Below are 27,422 nucleotides of genomic sequence, written 5' to 3'. Positions count from 1 at the left end.
CGGTCAGGGCACACAGAAGAAGTGACCATCTGCTTGGCTACCACCCCCCCCCCCCCCCCCCCCCCCCCCGTTCTCTCCCTCTTCTCCTCCCACAGCCAGTGTCTCGACTGGCTCAGGCATGGCCCTGGCACTGAGGACGGCTCCATTGGAGCACATTAGTCTCAGTTGCTAAAAATAGCTGGGTACTCAGCATGGGCCCAAGATGTGGTTGCCAGGTGGATCCCAGTCAGGGTGCATGTGGGAGTCTGCCTCACTATCTCTTCTTCTTTCACCTTAAAAAAGAAAAGAAAAGAAATTAATCTAATTGACCAAATTAGTAGAATTTAGGGCAAAAACCATTTGATCATCCCAATAGATGCAGATAAAGCATTTGACAAAATCTGACATTCTTTCATGATAAAGTGACCAACAAAATAAAAACGGAAAGAAACTTCCTTCATCTGATAAATGGCATCTATTAGAGAAAAACCTACAGCTATCACACTTAATGGTTAAAAACTACATGTCCTGCTCAAAATCAGGAACAAGATGAGGGTGTTTGCTATCAACCACATCTCTTTAACATTGTCCTAGAGGTTCTAGCCAGGGCAATTAGACAAGAAAGAAAATAAAAGTCACCCAGATTGGAAAAGAACTAAAACAGATGACATCTTGTATATTTTGAAAAATCCTAAGAAATTAATTAAAAACTACGCTAATAAATGAGTTCAGTAAGTTTGCAAGACATAAAATTAATATGCAAAAATTAATTGTATTTTTGTACATTGAAAATAAACATTGCAAAAATAAAATTAAGAAAAAACAATTCTATTTATAATAGCACCAAAAAGAATAAAACAGGCATAAATTTAGCCTGACCAGGTGATGGCACAGTGGATAGAGCATCAACCTGGTATGCTGTGGACCCTGAGGTCACTGGCTTAAGTGCAGACTCACCAGCTTGAGTACAGGGTCGCTGGCTTGAGCGTAGGATCCTAGATATGACTCCATGGTCATGAGCTTGGTTGCTGGCTTGAGCCCAAGGTCCCTGTCTTGAGCAAGGGGTCACTGGCTCAGCTGGAGCCCCCCACCCTTTCAAGGCACACATGAGAAAGCAATCAATGAACAACTAAGGTGCCATAACTATGAGTTGATGCTTACAATCTCTGACTCTGTCTCTCTCTCTCTCACTAAAAAAAAAAAAAAAAGTAAAAAATGTGTCATAGACTGACTTGTGGTATCACAGTGGATAGAGCATTGACCTGGGATGCTGAGGTCCCAGGTATGAAACTCTGAGGTCACCTGCTTGAGTGTAGGCTTGCCAGCTTTAGCACAGGCTCATTGACGTGATCCCAAGGTTACCCTTCCCCTCACCCCCCACCCCCATCAAGACACATATGAGAAGCAATCAATGAATAATTAAAGTGACAAGATTATGGAATGATGCTTCTCACCTCTCTTCTCCCTCTTCCTCCTTTCCTGTTTCTCTCTCTCAAAAAAATGTCAGTGTCATGAAGGACTAATAAAGGCTGAGGGAATCTACCACATTAGAGACTTAAGGGGACATGCAATATGTGATCTTGGACTTGATCCTGGACCCTAGGGGAAAATGTTTTTATTTTTAAGACTTTATTCAATTTTCAGAGAGGAGAGAGAGGGAGAGGGAGGGAGAGAGAGAGAGAGAGAGAGAGAAGGGGGGAGGAGCAGCAAGCATCAACTCCCATATGTGCCTTGACCGGGCAAGCCCAGGGTTTTGAACCGGCAACCTCAGTGTTCCAGGTCGACGCTTTATCCCACTGCACCACCACAGGTCAGGCCTAGGGGAAAATGTTTTAAAGAGCATATTTGTGGGCCTGACCAGGCAGTGGCACAGTGGATAGAGCATTAGCTTGGGACACTGAGGACCCAGGCTCAAAATTCCAAGGTCACTGGCTTGAAAGTGAGCTCATCAGCTTGAGTGCAGGATTGCTGGCTTGAGCGTGGGATCATGGGCATGACCCCATGGTCGCTGGCTTGAGCCCAAAGGTCTATGACTTGAAGCCCAAGGTCACTGGCTCAAGTAAGGGGTCACTGGCACTGGCTCGGCTAGAGTGCACGGTCAAAGCACATAGGAAAAAGCAAGCAATGAACTAAAGTGCCGCAACTATGAGTTGATGCTTCTTATTTCTCTCCCTTCCTGTCTGTCCCTGTCAGTCCCACTCTCTCTCTTGCTAAAACATATGTATTTGGGACAATTAACACAATTAAAATATGGATTATAGATTAAAATACTCTATCAATGTTAATTTAAAAAACTTATTGGTTGATAGAGAGAGAGGAGGGGAGAGAGAGAAACATTAATCTGTTCCTGTATGTGGCCTGACTGGGGATTGAACTCACAACCTCCAACCAACTGAACTACCTATCCAGGACTATCAATGTTAAATTTCCTGAATTTTATATCTGTGCTATGGTTAGGTAAGAAGATATCTTTGTCTTAAAGAAAAACCCTAAAGTGACCTGTGGTGGCGCAGTGGATAAAGCGTCGACCTGGAAATGCTGGCGTCGCCGGTTCGAAACCCTGGGCTTGCCTGGTCAAGGCACATATGGGAGTTGATGCTTCCAGCTCCTCCCCCCTTCTCTCTCTCTCTCTCTCTCTCCTCTCTAAAAATGAATAAATTAAAAAAAAAAAAAGAAAAACCCTAAAGTAAGAGGCATATGCAATCTACTCTCCCATAGAAAGATTAGAAATCAACATGAAAGGAATATATATAAAGAAAAGCAAGGGAGCCTGACCAGGCAGTGGCACAGTGGATAGAGCATTGGACTGGGATGTAGAGGACCCAGGTTCGAAACTCCAAGGTCACCGGCTTGAGCACAGGCTCGGCAGCTTGAGCATAGACATGATCCCATGGTTGCTGGCTTGAGCAAGGGGTCACTTGCTCTGCTGTAGCCCCCGGTCAAGGCACATATGAGAAAGCAAACAGTGAATAACTAAGGAGCTGCAACGAAGAATTGATGCTTAACTCTCTCCCTTCCCATCTGTCTCTCTGTCTGTCACAAACACACCACACACACACACACACAAAGGAAAGCAAGGGAATGATTATTATAAAGCTGAAAGACAAAGGAAGGCCTTTCAGAGCAAGAAAGAGGGAGGGGAATACTATTCTATTTGTTACCCTGGGTCCTTGGTCAGCAAACTGCAGCTCGCAAGCCACATGCGGCTCTTTGGCCCCTTGAGTGTGGCTCTTCTACAAAATACCATGTGTGGGCACTATGTACCTACCTATATACTTTAAGTTTAAAAAGTTTGGCTCTCAAGAGAAATTTCAATCGTTGTACTGTTGATATTTGGCTCTGTTGACTAATGAGTTTACTGACCACTGCCTTGGGTGATAGAACACAAATATTTATTATTGTCCTTGAAAATAAACATATCTTTTCATACACTCTTTTGTGTGTTTGCTATATTTTACAGTTTAAAAAATAACTTAAAAGAAATAAATCTAAAATCCTATACCACAGTAAAAAGCAAAACAGAACAGGTCCTGTCTGGGTAGCTCAGTTGGTTAGAGAATCCTCCCAATATTCCAAGGTTGTGGGTTCAATCCCTGGTCAGGACACACACGAGAATCAACCAATGATGGCGTGAATAAGTGAAACAACAAATTGATGTTTCTCTCCCTCTGTCTCTTCCTCTCTCTCTAAAAAATAAATAAATAAAAAAACAAAACAAAAAATAAGCTAGAATAACCAACCAGACATTTTCTTTGACTTGTTTCTTTGATCAATATTAGGTTTTTGATGGATATTTCCTATTAAAGATATCTTGTTAAAGTCTCCATATTAAATTAAAAAAATAAAAAGTATTAATTATGGGTTGTGAGCCTGACCAGGCGGTGGTGCAGTGGACAGAGCTCGGATTGGATGCAGTGGACTCAGGTTCGAGACCCCGAGGTTGCCAGCTTGAGCGCAGTCTCATCTGGTTTGAGCAAAAGTTCATCAGCTTGGGCCCAAGGTCACTGGCTTGAGCAAGGCGTTACTCGGTCTGCTGAAGGCCCACAGTCAAGGCACATATGAGAAAGCAATCAATGAACAACTAAGGTCTCGCAACGAAAAACTAATGATGGATGCTTCTCATCTCTCTCCGTTCCTGTCTGTCTATCCCTCTCTCTGACTCTCTGACCCTGTAAAAAAAAAAAAAAAAAAAAAAAAGATTTATAGGCCCTGGCCGGTTGGCTCAGCGGTAGAGCGTCGGCCTGGCGTGCGGGGGACCTGGGTTTGATTCCCGGCCAGGGCACATAGGAGAAGCACCCATTTGCTTCTCCACCCCCCCTTCCTTCCTCTCTGTCTCTCTTCCCCTCCCGCAGCCAAGGCTCCATTGGAGCAAAGATGGCCCGGGCGCTGGGGGTGGCTCCTTGGCCTCTGCCCCAGGCGCTAGAGTGACTCTGGTCACGGCAGAGTGACGCTCCGGAGGGGCAGATCATCACCCCCTGGTGGGCAGAGCTTCGCCCCTGGTGGGCGTGCCGGGTGGATCCTGGTCGGGCGCATGCAGGAGTCTGTCTGACTGTCTCTCCCCGTTTCCAGCTTCAGAAAAAAAAAAAAAAAAAAAAAAAAAAGATTTATAATTCTGGGTAGTGAGTAGCAGGTGTTTGTTAAATCCTCTAGAGTTCTGGGCTTTTTTCCTAGAAATTAAAATAATTTAAAAAGTACAAATTTGATTCTGCTTAAGAAAACACTTTTCTACATTCATGGATGAGGGTGATTTGTCAGAGTGCCAGGCTGAGTGCCCACTTGTTTTGGGGAAGTTTATACCTTACCACTTTTGTGACCTTGAGGTTTATTCTAACATTGGGTCAATTACTAGCTTTGTGATCATTGGTCATCTACTGAAACATTTCTTTCTTTCTTCTTCATTTTTAAAAAAATTTATCTCTTTAAAATTGAAAATGGAACTTACCCAGTCATTCTGTTAGGATATAATGTTCTTTCAGGAAAGTTACTGATATTAGAAATTATATGGATAATTTCTAGCCGGATAGCTTGGTTGGTTAGAGCATTGTCCCAATATGTTAGAGGTTGCCAGTTCAACTTCTAGTCAAGGGCACATACAGAAACAGATCAATGTTTTTGTCTCTCGCTCTCTTTCGCTCTTCCTTCCTCTCTCTCTCTTTCTCTCTCTCGAATCAGTAAGTAAAAGTTTTAAAAAAAATTACTTTCAGAAGAATGTTACATGTCTTAGACTTGGAGAGCCTACCAATTGAAAGAGGAAGGAAAAGAACTTTCCAATCTGAATGGGACTGCATATGCAGATGCATGCAGATTTTAGCAAGCACAGCGTATCTGAGATGTTGCAGGTAATTCAGGAAGGCAGAGAATGGCGAAGGCAAGAAAATGGGGTTAGCAGGTAAACTTTGTATGTCACACTGAGAAGCATGGGCTTACTTACTTCCATAGGTGATAGGGAGCCCAGGAAGGCTGCCAGAGGAGAGTGACAGTGACCAGCCCAAATTCCTGTACAATTTAAAATTTGGAGGAAAGCTCTCAGAGTTTCCTTCCTTCCACCATCTCCTCTTGGAAGATAATCCACTGCACGAGTGCTTGGTGGTTTCAGTATATGTCCACTTATTAATACTCCTCCCTCCAGGAGGTGGAGCTTCCCCTTCCCCTTAAGTACAGGCTGGATTTGGTGACTGGCTTCAAACAATAAAGTATACAAGAGAACAATATCACTTTGACAGTAGAGAAATCCCCTTAACTAAGCCATTAAGGTTAACATCACCAGAAATATATATTAATATTATACATCCCCTGATGTGATACAATGAGAAGGGTACATCATCACTGTGGTAGTCTTCTCAAAATCTGGGGAAGTGTGTATAGGAACTTTCTATACTATTTTTGCAATTTTTCTGTATATAGATTTTTTTTTTCAAAATAAAGTAAAAACAGTTATTTCAAAGTAAGAAGTAAAAAAATAGGAAAAAAAAGAGGTAATATGTTTGCTTCCCAAAGGTCCTCACTAAAGAGAAATTTAAAGGCTATATTTCATTTTTTTAAAATATTTTATTTATTGATTTTTTTTAGAGAGAGGGGGGAGAGAGAGGGGAGGGGAGAGAGAGAGAGAGAGAGAGAGAGAGAGAGAAGGGGGAGGAGCAGGAAACATCAACTCCCATATGTGCCTTGACCAGGCAAGCCCAAGGTTTCGAACCGGCAACCTCAGTGTTCCAGGTCGACGCTTTATCCCACTGCGCCACCACAGGTCAGGCCTCTTTTTTTTTTTCTTAAGTGAGAAGCAGGGAGACAGAGAGACAGACTCCTGCATGTGCTCCAACCAGGATCTACTCGGCAAGCCCCCTACCAGGCGATGCTCTGCCCATCTGGGGTTGTTGCTCCATTGCTCCCGAGCTATTTTAGCGCCTGAGACAAGCATATGGAGCCATCCTCCGTGCTCAGGGCCAACTTGCTCCAACTGAGCCATGGTTTCAGGAGGGGAAGAGAGAAAAGGAAAGAGAGAAAGAAGAGAGGGAAGGGTGGAGAAACAGATGGTTGCTTCTCCTGTGTGCCCTGACTGGGAACCCAACCGAAGACATCCATACGCTGGGTGACATTACCACTGAGCCAGCTGGCCAGGGCCTGGATATATCTCAAGGAGGGTGAAATGATCGTACACGGAAGATCTGAGACTCAAGAAGGAACAATGAGCAAAGAAATGATAAGTATTTGAATAATTCTAAACAAACAAACTGTATAATTTTTTTTTTGAGAGAGAGAGAGAGAGAGAGAAGAAAGAGAGAAGCACCAACTTGTAACTCCTTCACTTTAGTCATTCATTGAATGCTTCTTGTATGTGCCTTGATTGGGGCGGGAGTTTAAGCAGAGCCAGTGACCTCTTGTTCAGCCAGCAACCTTTTGAGCTCAAGCCAGCATGAGGGAACTCAGAAAGTCTTAAACTCAGGCAGTATATAACTCCTTCAAATTTGTTCTTTTTCTAATTTTTATGAAAATTCTGTATCTTTTGTATTTTTGTAAAAATTTTAGAATCTGCTTGTTAGTTTCTACAAATGAATTTTGCTGGGGTTATTACGATTGCATTGGATCTCTAAATCAATTTGAGAATAATTGACATCTTAACAATATTGCATTTTCAAACCCAAGAACAAAGTATATCTTCCCATTTTCTTATTCTTTAATTTTCTCTCAGCAATATTTTATAGCATTTAATGGACATATCTTGTACATCTTGTATCAGATTTACTCCCTAAAATTTTTGTTTTTGAAATATTTCATATTGTAAAATATAGTTTTCTTTTTTTTTTACATTTTCATCACCAATTGTTAATTGCTGTATACAGAAATACAATTTTTAAAATTGTGGTAAAAAACAAAATTTACCAACTTGGCCATTTAAAAATTTTATCTATCTATTTATTTTAAAGATTTTGTTTATTGACTTTAGAGAGAGAGAGAGAGAAAGAGAGAGAGAAAGGGAGGAACAGGAAGCATTAACTCATAGTAGCTGCTTCCTGTATGTGCCTTGACAGGGCAAGCCTGGGGTTTTGAACTGGCAACCCTAGCATTCCAGGTTGACACTTTATCCACTGTGCCACCACAGGCCTGGCTGGCCATTTTTAAATGTATACTTTAGTGGTGTTAAATACATTAGCATTGTTGAGCAACTATCATAACTCTCCACTTTCAGACTCTTTTCATCTTTCAAGACTGAAACTCTATAATCATTAAATAATTACTCCCCAGTATCTCCTCCCCCCACTCCCTCCTTGGCAATCACCATTCAACATTCTCTCTCTGTAAATTTACTACTCTAGGTACCTTATATAAATGGTTTCATACTGTTTTTATCTTTTGGTGATTGGCTTATTTCACTTCACCTCATATTCTCAAGGGTCATCAACATTGTAGCATGTGCCAGAATTTCCTTCCTTTTTAAGGTTGAGTAATATTCCGTCGTGTGTACATACCCCATTTTGTTTATCCACTCATCCATCAATGGACATTTCAGTTGTTTCCACCTTTTGGATCTTGTGAATTGCTGTTATGAATAACATGTGCAACTATCTCTTCAAGACTCTGATTTCAATGCTTTTGGATATATGACCAAAAGTAGGATTGCTGGATCATATGGTATTTCTAATTTTTTTTTATTTTTTAATTTTTTTCTGAAGTGAGAAGCAGGGAGGCAGAGAGATAGACTCCTGCATGCGCCTGACCAGGATCCACCCAGCATGCCCACCAGGGGGCGATGCTCTGCCAATCTGGGGCGTTGCTCTGTTGCAACAGAGCCATTCTAGTGCCTGAGGAGGAGGCCATGGAGCCATCCTCAGTGCTCGGGCCAACTTTGCTCCAATGGAGCCTTGGCTGCGGGAGGGGAAGAGGGAGACAGAGAGAAAGTAGAGGAAGAAGGGTGGAGAAGCAGATGGGCGCTTCTCCTGTGTGCCCTGGCTGGGAATCGAACCCAAGACTTCCACACACTGGACCGACGCTCTACACTGGAGCCAGCCAGGGCTCTCTATTTCTAATTTTTTAAAAATAGTTTTATTGATTGATTTTAATGAGAGAGGAAGGGGGAGAGAGAGAGACAGCAACATCAATCTGTTCTGTATGTGTCCTGATCGGGGACCAAACTGGCAACCTTTGTGTTCTGGGCTAATGCTCTGACCAACTGTCCAGAGCCTATTTTTAATTTTTTGAGGTACCATCATACTTCTTTCCACAGTGGCTGCACCATTTTACACTCTCACCAACAATGCACAAGAGTTCAAATTTCTTCACATCCTCATTAACACTTTTTTTTTTTTGAGTAGACATTCTAATGGGTGTGAGGTGGTATCTCATTGTGATTTTGAATTTCCCTAATGATTAGTGATGCTGAGCATCTTTTCATGGGCTTATTGGTCATTTGTATATCTTTTCTGGCAAAATGTCAATTCAAGTCCTTTGAGTATTAAAAAAAGTCAGATTATTTTTCACTTGATTTTTGTATATTGATCTTATATCCTGCAACCTTGATAAAGATTAATTCTAATAGTTGTTTATAGATTCTGTATAAAAAATCATGTTAACTATGAGTAAAGAGTAATTTTTTATTTCTTTTTAACTTGGATGCCCTTTTCTTTTAATTAAGTGAGAGTCAGGAAAGCAGGGAGGCAGAGAGACAGACACTTGCATGCGCCTTGACTGGGATCCACCCTGCAAGCCCCCTACCGGGAGATGCTCTGCCCTTCTGGGGCCGATGCTCAAGTACCGAGCTATTTTTAGCCCCTGAGGTTGACATGCCTCAGCACCCAGGGCCACCATCAAACTGAGCCACTGGTTGTTGGAGGGGAAGACAAAGAAAAGGGGGAGGGAGAGAGAAGCAGATGGTAACTTCTCCTGTATGCCCTGACTGGGAATCAAATCTGGGATGTCCGTATGCTGGGCAGACAATCTATCTACTGAGCTACCAGCCAGGGCCTGCCTTTCTATTTTCTTGACTTTTTGATCTGGCTTGAATCTAGAGCATGGCCTGACCTGTGGTGGCACAGTGGATAAAAGTGTCGACCTGGAACACTGAGGTCGCTGGTTCAAAACTCTGGGCCTGCCTGGTCAAAGCACATATGGGAATTGATGCTTCTTGTTTCTCCCCATTTCTCTCTCTCTCTCTTGCCTCTATCTCTAAAAATAAATAAATAAAATCTAAAAAATTTAAAAATAGAATCTAGAACACAATGTTGAATAGAAGTGGTTACAAAGCAGACATCTTTGTCTTATGTTTCAGAGGAAAAGTATTGGTCTTTATCATTAAGAATCATGTAGCTGCCTGAGGAGGTGGTGGCGCAGTGGATAGAGCGTAGGACTAGGATGCGGAGGACCCAGGTTCAAGACCCCGAGTTTGCCAGCTTGAGCACGGGCTCATCTGGCTTGAGCAAAAAGCTCACCAGCTTGGACCCAAGGTCGCTGGCTCGAGCAAGGGGTTACTCAGTCTGCTGAAGGCCCGTGGTCAAGGCACATATGAGAAAGCAATCAATGAACAACTAAGGTGTCACAATGCGCAATGAAAAACTGATTGATGCTTCTCATCTCTCCATTTCTGTCTGTCTGTCCCTCTTCTCTCTGATTCTGTCTCTGTGGAAAAAAAAAAAAAAAAAGAATCATGTAGCCTGGCCTGACCAGGCGGTGGTGCAGTGGATAGAGCGTCGGACTGGGATGCAGAGGACCCAGGTTCAAGACCCCGAGGTCGCCAGCTTGAGCGCGGGCTCATATAGTTTGAGCAAAAGCTCACCAGCTTGGACCCAAGGTCACTGGCTTGAGCAAGGAGTTACTTGGTCTGCTGAAGGCCCGTGGTCAAGGCACATATGAGAAAGCAATCAATGAACAACTAAGGTGTCGCAATGCGCAATGAAAAACTGATTGATGCTTCTCATCTCTCCATTTCTGTCTGTCTGTCCCTATCTATCCCTCTCTCTGACTCTCTCTCTGTCTCTGTAAAAAAAAAAAAAAGAAGAAGAATCATGTCGATTTTTCATAAATGCCTTTTATCAGTGTAGAAAGGTTCCCTGTTATTCCAAATATGCTGAGAGATTTAAATCAGGAATAGATATTGGATTTTTCAAATGCTTATTCTATATCCACTGAAATGACCATATAATTTTTTCTTGTTCAGTTTGCTAGGGTGGTGAATTACATCAATTGATTTTCATGTGCTAACCCAGCCTTACAATCTTGGGATAAATCCAGTTAGTCATAATATATTATCCATTATTTATAATCTTAGATTTAATTTGCTTCAACTGACCAAAAACCAATGGAAATAATATACATAGAAATAGACCCACATGCCCTGACCAGATGGCTCAGTTGATTACAGTATCATCTCAAAGCCCAGAGGTTGCCAGTGTGATCCCTGGTCAAGGCACATACAGGAAAAAAATCCATGTTCCTGTTTTTCTCTCTTTCCCTCCTTCTCTCGCTAAAATCAATACATAAACAGAACAAAACAAAATAAAACAAAAAACAGAACCACAAAAGATAGATGTAGCTATTGTAATAATCAGAAAGAGATTTAAAATAGCTAGGATCACCTTACCAGTGGTGGCACAGTGGATAGACTATCAACCTGGGATGGTGAAGTCATAGGTTTGAAACCCAAAGTTCACTGGCTTGAGCGCAGGCTCATCCAGGTTGAGTGCAGGCTCACCAGCTTGTGTGCAGGGTTGCCACCCTGAGCATGGGAACATCAACATGATCCCATGGTTGCTGGTTTGAAGCTCAAAGTCACTGGCTTGGGCAACGGGGTCACTGGCTTAGCTGAAGCCCCTGGTGAAGGCATGTATGAGAAGCAATCAATGAAAAGTAAAGTGATGCCACTATGAGTTGATGCTTCTCATCTCTGTCTTCCTGTCTCTTTCTCTCATGGGAAAAAAAAAGGTAAATTAAAAAAAATAGCTAGGATTTATATGTTCAAGAAAATACTGTATAGGCAAAGGTGAAGAAAATAAATAAAAAGATGGAGAATTTCTCCAAAAGAATTGGACTTTTAAACAATTCTATGGAAATTCTAGAACTTAAAAGTGGCCAATATTAAGAACTTGATACATTTAAGAGAAGATTTAGATAGATGAATAGAAAATATACAGGGACCTTACTGGTTACCTCAGCTCAGGGGTCCCCAAACTTTTTACACAGGGTGCCAGTTCACTGTCCCTCAGACCGTTGGAGGGCCGGACTATAAAAAACTCTATGAACAAATCCCTATGCACACTGCACATATCCTAAAGTAAAAAAACAAAACGGGAACAAATACAAAATTTAAAATAAAGAACAAGTAAATTTAAATCAACAAACTGACCAGTATTTCAATGGGAACTACAGGCCTGCTTTCGGCTAATGAGATGGTCAATGTCCGGTTCTATATTTGTCACTTCTAGCCATAACAAGTGATATGACGCGCTTCCAGAGCCGTGACATGTGCATCTCGCAGCACCGGAAGTAGTACTGTACGTGAGCGACGCCAGGCTTTGCATCCTGTGCTCCTCTCACTGACCACCAATGAAAGAGGTGCCCCTTCCAGAAGTGCGGCAGGGGCTGGATAAATGGCCTCAGGGGGCCGCATGCAGCCCGCGGGCATAGTTTGGGGACCCCTGCCTCAGCTGGTTAGAACATCAGCCTGATATGCCAAGGTTGTGGATTTGATTCCAGTCAGGGCACATACAAGAATCAATCAATGAATGCATAAATAAGTGGAACAACAAATAAATGTTTCTTTCTCTCTAAAATCAATAAATAAAAAAATTTTAAAAGGAAAATATACAGACTAATGCACAAAAACAGAGGCCAAAATGATGATAGTAAATACAAATGGTAAACAATAAAAAGTTCTGACAGGTATAATTGAAGATTTAAAAGGGAAAGAGGCATAAGAAGAGATAAGGTCCAAAAATTTTCTCAAACAGATTTAAAAATATCAAGCTACTAAAAAACAAAACAAAAAGAAAACAAGAAAAAAACAACAACAAGCTACTATAATTCAAAGGGCTCGATTAGGGACATTCATCCCATTCATGAACTCAAGTTGGGTGAATACAAAGAAATCCACATCTAGACATATCATTCGAAAATTGTGGAAAACTTAAAAAAAAAAAAAAGAATTCTAAAGGGAGCCAGAAGGAAAAGCAGTAATAAAGGAGTGATGGAAACCAGAAAATGATACAAGTACATCCTTAACGTGCTGGGGGTGGGGGGATTTGGCAAACTAGTGCTATACTCAACAAAAATATGAAAGATAAAATTAAGAGAAATCAAATGGAGAGAACTTGTCACTAGCAGACCTACTCTGAATAGAGGAATTGTTCAAACAGAAGAAAAAAATTCCAGTGAGCTCATAAATGTATATTAGAACAAGGAGAAACATAAGGGATAAATCTGTAGGTGGATATAATGACTATTGACTGTACAGAACAATAATTATAAACTTTTGTGTGGCTTAAAATATATGTACACTTAAAATCCATAACTACAAAAACCACAAAAAGGGAAGGGTAGTGGAGGCACAGCATTCTAAGGTTTTAGTATTCTTGGAAAAGTGGTATAAATAATGATTTATATTAGAGTGTAATAAGTTAAACAAGCATGCTGTCATCTTTAAGATTTCTAAAAGGATGTATAATTAATAAGCTAATAGAGGAGATTAATGGTTTTATTAAAATATTTTAATTCAAAATAGGCAAGAAACAAAAGAATAAGGGATATAAAGTAAGTGGTGGTAAGATGTAGGCATAAATCCAAATACAGCAGTAATTCTATTAAATGTAAATGGACTAAAATTTTTTCCTGTTGAAACCAGGATAGAGCGACCTTCCAATTTTAGGCCTAGCTAGACTGCATAAAATGTATGTACTTAGCAACTACAACTGAAAAGGCAATTCCTAAAGCAAAACCTAGAAGAGGAAAGTAACTTTCAGCAGCCCTGCAGGGCTGAATTCCAAGTAAATTTTCAAGCAAGGAAAGCTGTCCTTTCAGTGCTGTGGGTTGTTTTTTAACATGTAAAAGACAAGGATTTTAGTTTGTCTTTGATGTACACCTTTTATTTTGAGGAGTGCTACAGAATGTGCCCCTAAATAATGCAAATATAAAGCAAAGACTTTCTATGGAAGCTGTTTGAAAAGCTAAACTGTGCTTTGTTGCTGCAAATTGTTTTAACTTCCTGCTACAATGTGCTTCATCTCCAGTTTGGTCTTTTAACAGGAATGGTTGTGGCTAGTTTTCCTCCAAATTATCCAAAGGCAAACAGCTCATCAATGTATGTATATACTATTTTTCTTCTGAAGACCACACACTGAGCTCACATGAAGAACTCACTTTCTTTCTGTTAACAGGACTTTATCTGTGCTCTCTGGGAAATAAAAACCTTGCTTTACTCCTCTAAAATAGAATCTTCCCCAACTTTTTTCTTTCCTGTGTGTATTTCCATTACAAATAGCTTCCATTTTCGAGGATGCACCTGTCTGATTAATCTAGGATGGAAAGAATTCTTATAGATAACCTTGCATCTCCAAACTTCTCTTCTAACTTGGGGATGGGATTAGGAAGGGGTGATAGAGCGTGATTCACTAAATTTCATTACACTACAGTATACTTATGTTATCAGTGTCAGCTAGGATTGAGTTGGCTGGCCCATTATCTGGATATATAAGTTTTTATGTTATTATTGAATGGTCTCTAGACAGTCTTAGGGTTACAGTGGAGAAAAACTATAGAGATAAGAAAGTACTGTATAGGTTTAGGTATAAACAAGGAAGGGCTTGAGTTGGGGGTAGAAATTCCACCTCTCTTAGTGGCTTAAAATTGTTCATTCACTAGCAATTTTTTTTTTTTAGTCCGTACTGCTTGTACAATACTGCCACGGAGATGCAAAGAGACATCCTAGAAGAACATATATATGGGACTATATTAATAAAATGTCTACAAGGGCCACACATCAAGTGCCAAACAAATAGGGCAAATTGGTCAAGACAAGGTTCAGGAAGTAAAAATCAAAGTAAAGGCAGTGCAAGAGAGAGAGAGAGAGAGGAAGGGAGATTGATGAGAGCATCAGTTCTTCTTGTGGCACCTTAAGTTATTCATTGCTTCCTTTCTCATACATGCCTTGAAGGGAGAGGTGGGAGGGCTGCCTCCAGCCAGGCCAGTGACCCGGGGCTTCAAGCCAGGGACCTTTGGGCTCAAGCCAGCCACCACGGGGTTATGTCTATGCTCTCAAGCCAGAGACCTTGCGCTCAAGCTGGTGAGACCCCACCCCCTCAAGCCAGCGACTTCCGGTTTCAAACCTGCGTCCTCTGCATCCCAGGCCCACAGACCCACGCTTTACTCACTGCACCACCACCTCAGGCCAAAGGGTGGTCTTTAAAAGTCAAATCTGGGATAAAATGAAGTGTTAGGGGAGATAGTTTACTCAGGGGGAAGGAAGCAGATAAAAGTCTGTAGTAGGAAAACACGCAAAATTACTAAGCATTTAGTATCTTTTCATTTGTCATTTACAGCTTTTCCAGTGAATGTGGTTTAAAAAAAGTATGACTCAATCTCTGCCTCAAGGAGTTTAAACTAGATGAGAGACAAGACAAAGAAACAGGCATGTAGCCAGTAGAAGACAGGCCAAGAAAAAGTGCCCGTTTGTGGTTCAGTCTTAATATCGGACAAGAGAGACTTGCATACAGCATGAGTAGAAGACAGGATTTGGAATAAAACAGATCTTGACTCCAAACTCACACGGGTGCCACAAAACAGCTGTGTGACCTTGTACAAGTATTGGGACCCTGGTCTAGGCTGTTTGTTATAAAAATGACTCTAGTAAGACCCAACACGTCTCAGTTGTGGGAGGATGAAATCTTTGCACTGACTTGACAAAGCGCTTGACACGGGCGTCTAAGTGTCTACCCTCTGCACCCTTCCCACTGCACCTACTCTTTTTCCTACACTAGGAATGAGATGTGTAGGGTGAGATGCCAGCAGAAAGGGAAGGATGAAGGGAGGCAACTTCCTCCCCGCCCTTGACCCCCCTCCCCCGCCGCCCCACCTCCTAACCTCAGGTTCCGGGAGAGTCACTGTGGAAGTGGGGTGAGGGCACAGAAGTGGGGAGGGAGGATCTGCTAACTGTAAACACAGATGCCATCAAGAGTTCAGGTTCTGTCTGGCCACCGGATTTCCGTGCCACACTGATGCTACTCCACCCATGCGCCTATCCTCAGTCTCCTCAGCTGTGTAATGGGGATACACCATCTCCTCTCCCGAGTACCCGCCTGACATAACCGCGTGAGAAAGCCAAGAAGGAGCCCCGAGTTGCTGGCCTCCAGCCCCATCAGATCCTCCTCCCACTTTAGCTTTGGCCTTTTGTACTGGCCCCACGTGACCTGCCCGGCTGGCTCTTCCCTCCTATCCCACCCCGCCCTCTGGCCTTTCCCGGCTCTCGGCCCAGCTCTTCCCGCTCCGCGGCCGCCCCCCTCCCTCGCGCTCTCTCCCTCCCCCTCCCCCTCGCCTCCCTCCCAGGCTGTTCCCGCTCCCTCCCCTAGCAGCCGTTCCCTCGCGACGCTTCCCCTCCCCCCGCGGCTGTTCCGCCGCTTCGGCTCCCCTCCCCCCGGCCGGAGCTCACTGTCTCCAAGATGGCGGCCGTGTCAGTTTGGGGCATCTCCGCCGTCCGGGCCGGGGCCCCGGGATCCCGGCTCTCTTCCCCCCCGGTAAGTAGCCGAGGGCCCATCCCCGGCCATCCCCGGCCGTCGAGCCCAAGGCTGAGCCGCTCCGGGGGCCGCTCAGCCACCTCGCGGGGTCGGCCGGCCGCTGCAGGCCCCGCCGCGGCCTGCGCTGCCTCCCGCTGCTCTGCGCCAGGCCTCGGGATGGGGCGCCGCGGCCGCCCCCTCGCGCCAGGCCGGCGCCGGGCTCCCCCCGCCCCGCTGCTCGCGCGCTGCAGACCTGGAGCTCTCGCCGCTCGCCCGCAGGCCGGGGGCAGCCGGAGGTGTCGGCGGGTGGGCGGGCTGCGAGCGGCCCAGGCCGCGGAGCCTCGGGCTGGGTTGTGCCGGCGAGCCCACTCTCCCTCGGGGGCGCGCCCACCGCCCTGGCCCCACCTGCGCCCGGCCGCTCGCCGCCCCAGCCGGCTGCAGCACCCCCCTGCCGGCGCTCCCCGGCGTTCGCTCTCCGGCCGGGTGTGCGGGGATCCCAGCGGGGCTTTGGCGGCAAGTGGGGGTGACAGGCTGGTGGGTGTTGTGGTGCGGAGGAGGCAGCACGTGTGGTGTTGTGTCTGTCGGGCTGTCAGCCCGGGCGCCGGGAGGGGAGGCGGCGGGCTGCCTGTCAACCGTCGGCCGGTTTGGACAGGAGCTGCCCAACCTGTCAGGCTTCCCGGGCAGCCTGCGTGCCCCAAACCCTCCTTGGAAGAGGCCTCTGCGGAGCTTAGGATTTGAAGGAGCTGGAAATAGGAGATGTATTGCTCTTAACTCTTTCACGTGATTTCATTGTTAATTTACTCCTTGAGTTCTTTTTCCATCAAATGGGAAAGGCGTACCCGTTGGCGAGCTGCAGGGTGGTGCCGTTTCAAGTTTTTAAAGTTTCTTGCTCTTTTAAAAAGAGAGCGCGAATAATGTGTTTGGGGGTGGGGAATGGAGACCGGGGACGGACTGTCGGAAGCAGGTTGTGCTTTCTCTCCAGCGGCGGGTGTACTTTTCAGAGTTAAAAGTTCAAGTCTGCAGGCGCTTGACTTTCGGAAGACCTGGAGACGGATGAAAATCCCGGCCACAGAGACAATGATTAACTGTCATTCATTCTTTTACCTGCGAGCTTCATTACTTAGGACGCGCCTAGCTTCTTAAACTCAGATTGTAGCTTTTCATTTAGTTTCACGTTAATGTCTACATAATGAACTTTCGTGGAGTAATACTACTATGATTTTTATCCTCTTTAGACTGTCACCAAAATGAAGCATAGCTCTCTCAGGGGGCTTCTTTTTAGTCAGCTAATGTAAAAATAAATCTTAGCTCGGGTTTGAGTGTTTACTTCAGCCTTTTCTCTTCTTATCAGAGTTAATAGTACTATCCTTTTCCTGATGTCTGTTGGTTTTCCTTTGGATTTTAATGCTACTCTTAAGAATAATTGCTGTGGGAGCCATTTTTCTAGCATTTATATTGTAATGTAAATGATCCTCAGAATAAGAGCAGAGGTCTGAAAAACACTTAAGTTCAATTTATTTTTGGAAGCAAACGAGTTATCTAGATTGAGAATTCATTATTTAGGTGATTTTTATTTGTATCTGCTACATTCTTTTGTCTGAAAGGATGATACTGACTTTGATTCTGGAGAGGCAGTATATTTATATGTTTGTGTTTATTCACTAATGTTCATTTCAGGACAGCAGTCTTGGATCTGGATGAGATCTCTTTAGACCTTCAAACAGGGAATACATTTTTTTCTATACTACACATTTGATATATAGTGTGTGCATTTGAACACAGCAATTCTGGGCCTTTCTCATTTCTAGTTTGTAGATTGGTTATGAACATTTTGACAGTTGTCACTCCCTCCAAGTATAAGCTATCAGCATGTAATTCTTAAAATTTGAATGAAATTGGATTATTTAAAAACACATTAAGTACATTCTTGTCATACTTGACTATATTCAGTATTATTTTTTGTTTCTATTTGAAATATTTAAAGTAATATTGTACTTAAAATATGAACTTGGTCTATGTATTTGTTGTTTCTTTAATACATGAAACGGTTACATTTTTCTCAGTGGTTTTCCATCTGTCTTATTGACTGTTTTTGTCCAATCTGAATCTGGCATTTTAAAAGATGAAACATTCACTCTTACTTTCATTACAGGATTCTTTCTACCAATCCAGATACTTGTTGAAGTGCTGAATAGTTTCTTGGGGAAAGATGTCAAGCAAGAGTTTCAGTTCATTAGACTGGTGAGCAGAGACTGTGGAGTACAGACTAGATAGTACCCTCTGGTTACTTGTAGCCTAAGATCATTCCTAGTGTATCTCATTTTGTTTCCTCATTGTATCCTAATTCATCTTTTTCTATTTCTTTTCATCCCAATGGTTTATATATGGGATTGTTTTGGAATATTGATAGAAACATATTAAAACTCCTACAGGTGCTCAATAAACACTTGATATTTGAATGCTTTGAAAGACTAGGATGTTTCAGTTATAGCTTATTCACAGAATGGGCCTCCATAGAAAACTGACTTTGTTTTTAATTGTTTTTCAGGCATAAGATGCACATTTTTCTGCTGGGAATGTTCTTGAGCTTTTACAACTTTATGAAGAGACCCATGTGTGGTGCTATTGAGAAATATACTGGGAAGTTTGAAGACTTTTCAAATAACAGGTTTTTCTCTTTCTATATTAAAGTGAGGAGGCAGTCTATTTTGTGAAAGGAGGAAGGACTTAGGCCAGAAAACTTGTATGCTATGGTTAACTGGTTCCCAGACTCCGAGAATGTTGTTTTCCATGGTGTAAAGCTTACTCAGCATCAAGATAAGGGATAACGACTCTATGGATATACGAATCCTTCACCATGGTAAAACTCGCTAACCCGCTGTATACGGAATGGATTTTGGAGGCCATCAAAAAAGTGAAGAAGCAGAAACAGCGTCCTTCAGAAGAAAGGATATGCAATGCAGTGTCTTCATCCCATGGCTTGGATCGTAAAACTGTTTTAGAACAATTGGAGTTGAGTGTTAAAGATGGAACAATTTTAAAAGTTTCAAATAAAGGTCTCAATTCCTATAAAGATCCTGATAATCCTGGGCGAATAGCACTTCCTAAACCTCGAAACCATGGAAAATTGGACAATAAACAAAATGTAGATTGGAATAAATTGATCAAGCGGGCAATTGATGGTTTGGCAGAGGCCAGTGGCTCAACTTTGAAAAGCATTGAACGATTTTTGAAAGGTCAGAAGGATGTGTCTGCATTGTTTGGAGGCAGCGCTGCCTCTGGTTTTCACCAGCAGTTACGATTGGCTATTAAACGCGCCATTGGCCATGGCAGACTCCTTAAAGATGGACCCCTTTATCGGCTCAACACTAAAGGAACCAATGTGGATGCAAAAGAGAGTTGTGAGTCTCTTTCCTCTTTACCTCCAGTGTCACTCCTTCCACATGAAAAGGATAAGGTGAGAATGGTATATGTATCAGTGTTCATAGAGCTGATGATGTAGCATGCTACGAAGTCATGTTTCTAGGAATTCATCTAGAAGTTACACAAGTTTTGTGTTTTTAGACTTGTGAAATGATCAGCTCTGGTTTTTTACTGGTGTGTTCTAGGTGTGAGAACTCAATAGATGCTAATTGTTCTGATACTTTACGATATTTGATGCTTAAGATTCAAAGTGTAGACTATTGATCTACCTAAAAGAAAATTGTTAGTTTAGATTTAAAAAGTAGTGTACAACTATAGGCCCTGGTCAGTAAGCTCAGTCTTTTATAGTGTCATCCCGAAACACCAAAGTTGCAGGTTCGATTCCCCATCAAGGCACGTATTTGGGAAGGGACCAATGAATGCAAAAATAACTAAGTGGAACAACAAATGAATGTCCCTCTCTCTCTTTCTGTTTCTCTTCCTCTGTCTCTCTAAAGTCAATGAATAATAATAAAAAAAGTAGTATACAAACTGTTGTACAAAAGTTCTTATAGTACTGTACTGCTGGATTTAATGAGCAGCCAAATGCTGGAGGTGTGAGTTTGAAACAAGCAAGTGGCTTTAAGAACCTGTATTTTTTTTTCCATTTTGTTGCAGATTATCATTAGGAATGAGACTGATTCTCCTGACCTGTAATAGTAGCTAAGCAAATTTAGCAATTCTTATTTCTGCTGTTTGTATTCTAATTTTCTTTTGTATATTATTTTTTTACATATGAGTCCTAAGTATTATTATTTATGACAGGTGTAACTGCATGGGTCAGAATACAGTATCCTGTGTTAGTAAAGTTAAGGAGAGTTGCGAGTTTTTTGTTGTTTTTTTTTTAATTTTTTTTAAAAATTTTTTACAGAGAGAGTGAGTCAGAGAGGGATAGACAGGGACAGACAGACAGGAACGGAGAGAGATGAGAAGCATCAATCATTAGTTTTTCATTGCACGTTGCAACACCTTAGTTGTTCATTGACTGCTTTCTCATATGTGCCTTGACCGCGGGCCTTCAGCAGACCGAGTAACCCCTTGCTGGAGCCAGCGACCTTGGGTTCAAGCTGGTGGGCTTTTGCTCAAGCCAGATGAGCCCGCGCTCAAGCTGGCGACCTCAGGATCTCAAACCCGGGTCTTCTGCATCCCAGTCCGACGCTCTATACACTGTGCCACCGCCTGGTCAGGCAGGAGAGTTGGGAGTTTTTATGCACAAATGATATACCTTCCTGTGCTGTTTTATGCTGTTAGTTTGTGCAATTGAAAGTATGTCTTCTTAACATTAAATTTTGGCCTTTAAGTAGATTTTTTTTTTCTGGTGACAGAGAGAGAGGGACAGGTAGGGACAGACAGACAGGAAGGGACAGAGATGAGAAGCATCAATTCTTCTTTGTGGCACCTCAGTTGTTCATTGATTGCTTTCTCATATGTGCCTTGATCGGGGGCGAGGAGGGTGGGCTACAGCAGCTCGAGTGATCCCTTGCTCAAGCCAGCGACTTCAGAGTTTCGAACCTGGCTTCTCGGCGTTGTAGTCTGATGCTCTATCCACTGCACTACCGCCTGGTCAGGCACCTTTAAGTAGATATTTGGAGATAAGGAGAATTTTGTTAATAGCTGTTTTTATACATTGATGTAGTGTCCTAGCTGCATATTTATTTCAGTTGCTCCAAATTGTAGTTCTGTGGAAAGTGGTAGGAATTTAAGTTGTATAGTATGTATACAATACTAAAATAATCTTCATTTTGCTTAAGATCATGGAGTCTGCTTCTAGAATGAGAATTGTAAAGTTAATATTAATTATTTCAAAATATAATTATTTTTTTGAAGTTTTAAGACATCTATTTAGGGTAAAATTTTCTCTGTGAGCTTTGAAATAGAAACATTTTCTTAATTTTAATACTCTTTAGATTATTCTGATAAAAACTCATTCATAAAATGGCATCATTTAAGCATTTATTGAGAGCGTATTATTGAATATTCAAGGTAGACAAGTAACTTAAAATGCTTTATTCTTTTGTTCAGTGTTATGAGAACTCTTATCTGTTAGAACTATTTCTTACTCACATGGCTGAAGTGAAATTAAATATAACTTGATTCCTACAATTAAAAAAAAAATGTACAGATTAACTGCATGGAAACGGAATAATTTATAGTTTAGAATGAATTCAGTGTCAAAGTTGTGAATTGGGTATTATAAATTCTTGTTAGGACAACACCTAGGTGCTTGCTTATATTATAATTTTCCTTGCTTGAGTTAAATATTTTAATTTTTAAAAATATTAGCTATACATGAAGTGTCAGTTGTGCATATTTTTAAAAGGTAGTTTAGCCTGGTGCAGTGGATGGAGTGTCAACCTGGAATACTGAGGTCACTGGTTAGAAACTCTAGGTTTGCCCAGTCAAGGCACTTACAAGAAGCAACTACTGTGAATTGTTTCCCCCTCCCCCCTTCCCTTTCTCCCTCCCTCCCCCCCCTCCCCTTCTCTCTCTCTCTCTCTCAAATCAGTAAAATCTTAAATAAATAAAAGGTAGTTTAGTGTAGTGCATGTGAGACGAATCTGAATCCTGTTACATTAGGATTTTGAAAGGGACCTTAAGAACCATCTAACCAACCCAACAATTTTTATTTTGCAGCTGAGCTGAACTTTATTTAGTAGAGATCTGCTGGTGTGCTTTGGCTAGAAGTGTGTTTTTCGTTACATAATGTTAATATATAGTGTTGTTAACTGAAGTAACTAAATTTGGAGTATACATTTAGGGAAATTGAGTTTCATTGAGTAGACATCTTTCTATGTGTACTGGTCTTATTAAAAAACGAATTTTATGATAGTATCTACAAAATTAGAGTTGATGGGATCTGTTTATATTTATATTTTATTTTTTAGCGAGAGAGACAGGGGCAGACAGACCAGAAAGGAGAGATGAGAAGCATCAATTCTTCCTTGTTGCACCTTAGTTGTTCATTGATTGCTTTCTCATATGTGCCTTGATGGGGATGGGGAGGGCTCCAGCCAAGTCAGTGATGACCTTGGGCTCAAACCAGTGACCATGGGGTCATGTCTATGATTCCACGCTCAAGCTGGTGACCTTGTGCTCAAGTTGGTGAGTCAGTGCTCAAGCTGGCGACCTAGGGGAAAACCTGGGTCTTTAGTGTCCCAGGCCAACACTCTATTGACTGTGCCACCGCCTGGTCATGTTGTTTATATTTTTAAATGTAGTCTTAGTTTTAGTAGTGAATTTCCTGAGTGACTTTCTTGAATGTGAGAAAAGCTCACATTCAAAATCATAATACCATGAACTAACTGTAGGTTGAAGAATTAATTCTCTTTTACACAGATTACTGTGTATGTCTTTTTTTATTGTATCTTAACTACTATACTTTCCTTTTTTTAAAACTACCCAGTGGCTTATGTGGTGTTGATTGGCTTGCTATTATGAATATATTTATATTTTAGCAAGAGAGAGAGACAGAGACAGAGAGACATGAACAGGAAAGGAGAGAGAGAAGAAATATCAACTCGTAGTTGCAGCACTTTAGTTGTTCACTGATTGCTTTCTCATATGTGCCTTGCCTTGGGGGGCTCCAACCAAGCCAGTGACCCCTTGCTCAAGCCAGCGACCCTGGGCTTCAAGCCAGAGACTTTTGGGCCCATGTCAGTGTCCATGGGGTCATGTCTATGACCCCATGTTCAAGCCAGAGTCCCCCATGCTCAAGCTGGTGAGTCCACATTCGAGCCAGATGAGCCTGCAGGCTTTCAAACCTGGGTCCTCAGTGTATTAGGCCAAAGCTCTATCCACTGCGCCACTGCCTGGTCAGGCTGAACCTAGATATTAAAAAAAAAATTATGCAGAGTATATTTTTGATGGAGAAAGGAAAGTGTAGAGAAGTAGCTTCAGTTTTAGACATTAATTCAGCAAAAAGGTATTGGGCACTCACTATGGGCCAGGCACTCTGCTTGAAACTGAAAGGGCTTGGAACAAATGGTGTTATTTTCTCTGGAATGCAAATGTATCTATTGTCCTGGCCAGCTGTGGGGTGAGAGATGAAATTTAGGGACTATACGAAGTGACTTGAGCAAGTTCCTCTTCACCTTTTTCTGTATCAATTCTAACTTTTTTTTTCGTTGTGCATTGCAACACCGTAATCGTTGATTGCCTTCTCATACGTGCCTTGGCCGCGGGCCTTCAGCAGACAGAGTAACCCCTTGCTCGAGCCAGCGACCTTGGGCTCAAGCTGGTGAGCTTTTGCTCAAACCAGATGAGCCCGCACTCAAGCTGGCGACCTCGGGGTCTCGAACCTTGGTCTTCTGCATCCCAGTCCGACGCTCTATCCACTGTGCCACCACCCGGTCAGGCTCAATTCTAACTTTTTATTTATTTTTTTATCTTAACCTTTGGAAGGAACTGTAGAAGTGTATGTTAGATTTTCAACAGCTGAGTGGTTTTGCTCTTTTCAATGAGATTAGCTGTATAGAAATATATTTAAGAGTTTTTGTGAATACACTTGAACTTAAGTATCTCACATGTTTAGATAGTGAGGAAAAACTGTGGGATACTGTGGTTAAAAGTTTAACCCATGTTCTGAGAGAAATGTCTGAGCTAGCTTTAGGTTGTGGAAGTTTATGGTGAGTTTATTTAACTTAATGATGTGTTTAATGTGCACCAGCCATTACTTTGAAGCTAATTTTATTAATTCATTTAATCCTTATACAACTCAGTGAGGGTAGGTAGGTACTGTTACTTTATAGATGAAGAAACTGGGCATAAAAGAGGTTCAGCAGCATGTCCAAGCCAAGATATTCGGTGACAGAGCTAGGATTTGAACTTGGGCAGACTGGCTCCAGATTCGTTCTAACAGCTATCCCTACTGTCTCTTGGGAGTTATGATTAATGCCTATCACTGCACACAAATACATATTTGTGAATGTTCTTTTTTTTGTCATATCACTATATTTTATCACAGTGTTTAGTGTACCAATTTAAAGGGGAAAATGTAAACAACATAAAAGTGGGAAAATGTAAATAAAATAAAAGTCTAGGGAAAGTGGCACTTTGCTTTAATCTTCAACTTAAAGTTATTCTTAGTTTAACAATCCATTTATACTATTTTATTTTAAAGAACTTCTCTGCTGAATTTCAGACTGGCAAATGAACAGAAAATATGACACCAAGAGTTAAGCAGAGGCAGTGATATTGATTAGAAAGCTGAATATAAAATCTGCCTTGGCTAGAATGGAACATTGACAGATAACTTTCTCCAAAGAAAAATCTAACTTGAATCATAACAGTTCTTTTTTTTTTGGTATTTTTTCTGAAGTGAGAAGCAGGGAGGCAGACAGACAGCTTCCTGCATGTGCCCAACTGGGCTCCACCCGGCATGCCCACCAGGGGGCGATGCTCAGCCTATCTGGGGCATTGTTCCGCTGCAACTGGAGCCATTCTAGCACCTAAGGTGGAGGCCATGGAGCCGTTCTTGGCGCCCGGGCCAACTTTTGCTCTCATGGAGCCTTGGCTGCAGGAGGGGAAGAGAGAGATAGAGAAAGGAGAGGGAGAAGGGTGGAGAAGCAGATGGGTGCTTCTCCTCTGTGTCCTGGCCGGGAATTGAACCTAGGACTTCCACACGCCAGGCAGATGCTCTACCGCTGAGCCAACCTGTCAGGGCAACAGTTCATTTTTTTATGGTCCAATACCATGTAGATGAGGAACTCATGACTTGATGAAAGCAGTTTTACTCAATTACAGTCAACTACCTACCTACAACCATACAGGGCATACTGTGTCTTACTCCCCTGATTTAACTGTCTACACTTGCTAAAATGAAATATAAGTTTGCCTGTGATTGAAGTTTCAAGAAATGGTTTGTAGAAAACATCAAATCTGTTGTTAAAGGTCTTACCTCTTCTTTACTATACAGCAAGTTTTTCTACAGATAAAGAGTATGTGGATACTAAGAAATCACAATGAGAAAACTAAAAATAGAGACCTGTGTGCATGAACATATGTACAAACACGTATAAGTTTAAATCTGCCCAAATGGGTTTAAACAGGTAAGAATATCTCAACATTCTAATTTCAAAAAGCAGAGATAAACACCATTTTGTGGTAGTTGTAGCTAACATGTTATATTTAGAATACTAGACCAACAGTTCAGAAGTGCTTTGACTGGATCCCATTTTTTAAAAAAGACATTAAAAATAATAAAAATATTCTAATAACAGAGAATTCTCCTGCTTTTTATTTATTTTGATATACTGATATTTCTATAAATTTGTAAAGTGGAAAATAAGCTATTCAATAAAAGCCATTTCATATATACAATATATAGAAATTATTTAAAAAGTCTGTTTATATAATGCATTCTCTGGATACTAACAAAAATTAAAATACAAATAATTGCCTAAAAATGAAACTATCACTAAACCAAGATACATAGGAAATGCACTTTATTTCAGGGAAAAAAATATCTCAATTCTACTGTGTTAGAAGAATAAAGTACGTTTGTCATAGTATACATTATCACAATCTCTTAAAGTAGGGAATAAAGTTTTTAAATTAAAAAGTGTTCAGGGCCCTGGCCGGTTGGCTCAGCGGTAGAGCGTCGGCCTGGCGTGCAGGGGACCCGGGTTCGATTCCCGGCCAGGGCACACAGGAGAAGCGCCCATTTGCTTCTCCACCCCCCCTCCCCCTCCTTCCTCTCTGTCTCTCTCTTCCCCTCCCGCAGCCAAGGCTCCATTGTAGCAAAGATGGCCCGGGCGCTGGGGATGGCTCCTTGGCCTCTGCCCCAGGCGCTAGAGTGGCTCTGGTCGCGGCAGAGCGAAGCCCTGGAGGGGCAGAGCATCGCCCCTGGTGGGCAGAGCAACGCCCCTGGTGGGCGTGCCGGGTGGCTCTTGGTCGGGCACATGCCGGAGTCTGTCTGACTGTCTCTCCCCGTTTCCAGCTTCAGAGAAAAAAAAAAAAAAAAGTGTTCAGGATTGCTTCTGCCTGTACATTCAGGAACTATCATCATATTCACTGTTTAAATTCTCTCATCATGCAAAAAATACCTCAGTTTTCTAAGGTCTATTTAAGTGAAACAATAAACTAGTAATAGCAATTTAATTAGCAAGCTGTAAATCAGAGTGGTGTAGAAATTCTGCCTTTGAATTGTATTTCCTGTCTATAGTACTGCTGCTATCAAATTCCATTTTCTCCATGTAGTAGAAGAAAAAAATATGCATTGGTCGTCAAAATAAGATTTTCATTGTTGCAGCAAATTATAGAATATGTGAGAGAAGAGTCCCTAATATCATGACAATTTTTATGAAAGCCAGTAAAGATAAAGGATTCTTAGTTGGGAATAGGTAGGAAGAAGTAAGAAACAAAGGCAGGTGGTTAGGACACGTACATAAAGGGAATGCTGAGATAACATTAGAATTATATTTATTTTAAAAAATGATCTGAAGTCTGCCAATCGAAGTGTACAAAAAAGCCAGATGTTAGTGCAAGTATAGCCTGATAATTTATTTGTAAATAAAGCTAGTTTTGGTAAGAAAAGTTCAGTCCTTTTATTGTAAACATAAAAAAACTCAAAAGAAATATTAAAGGTAGTAGGCCAGAAGATGCAACAGAAACTCTTATAACACTTTTTTCTTTCTTTCTTTTTTTTTTTTTGCCAGAGAAGGACAGATAAGGACAGATAGACAAGAAGGGAGAGAGATGAGAAATCAGTTCTTCATTGCTGTACCTTAGTTCTTTGATTGCTTTCTCATATGTGCCTTGACAAGTGCGGGGGGGGGGGTGGTTTCCAGCTGAGGC

General features: G+C 41.9%; 2 protein-coding genes across 4 annotated transcripts in view; one reads left to right on the top strand and one right to left on the bottom strand.

Annotated features, from left to right (window-relative positions):
• Positions 1 to 16,567, bottom strand: part of AP3M2 (adaptor related protein complex 3 subunit mu 2) — a 73,991-nt gene extending 57,424 nt beyond the window's left edge. The window contains exon 1 of one of the 2 annotated variants that reach the window (XM_066380412.1): positions 16,420 to 16,567. The gene's annotated coding sequence lies outside the window, so the exon portion shown is untranslated. Of the gene's footprint in view, positions 1 to 16,102; positions 16,188 to 16,419 lie in introns of those variants that run through there. The other variant, XM_066380411.1, reaches the window with a different exon arrangement.
• KAT6A (lysine acetyltransferase 6A) overlaps positions 16,067 to 27,422 on the top strand; it is a 135,277-nt gene continuing 123,921 nt past the window's right edge. For both annotated transcript variants that reach the window (XM_066380409.1, XM_066380408.1), the window contains exons 1-2: positions 16,067 to 16,187; positions 18,715 to 19,623. In XM_066380409.1, coding sequence (XP_066236506.1) covers positions 19,024 to 19,623 — 600 coding nt within the window. In that variant the 5' untranslated portion in view covers positions 16,067 to 16,187; positions 18,715 to 19,023. The remainder of the gene's footprint in view (positions 16,188 to 18,714; positions 19,624 to 27,422) is intronic.

This window comes from Saccopteryx leptura, chromosome 4, assembly GCF_036850995.1.
Source record: "Saccopteryx leptura isolate mSacLep1 chromosome 4, mSacLep1_pri_phased_curated, whole genome shotgun sequence".
NCBI classification, from domain to species: domain Eukaryota; kingdom Metazoa; phylum Chordata; class Mammalia; order Chiroptera; family Emballonuridae; genus Saccopteryx; species Saccopteryx leptura.
The sequence above is the reverse complement of the archived record's forward strand: the minus strand, read 5'-3'. Positions and strand labels throughout refer to the sequence as shown.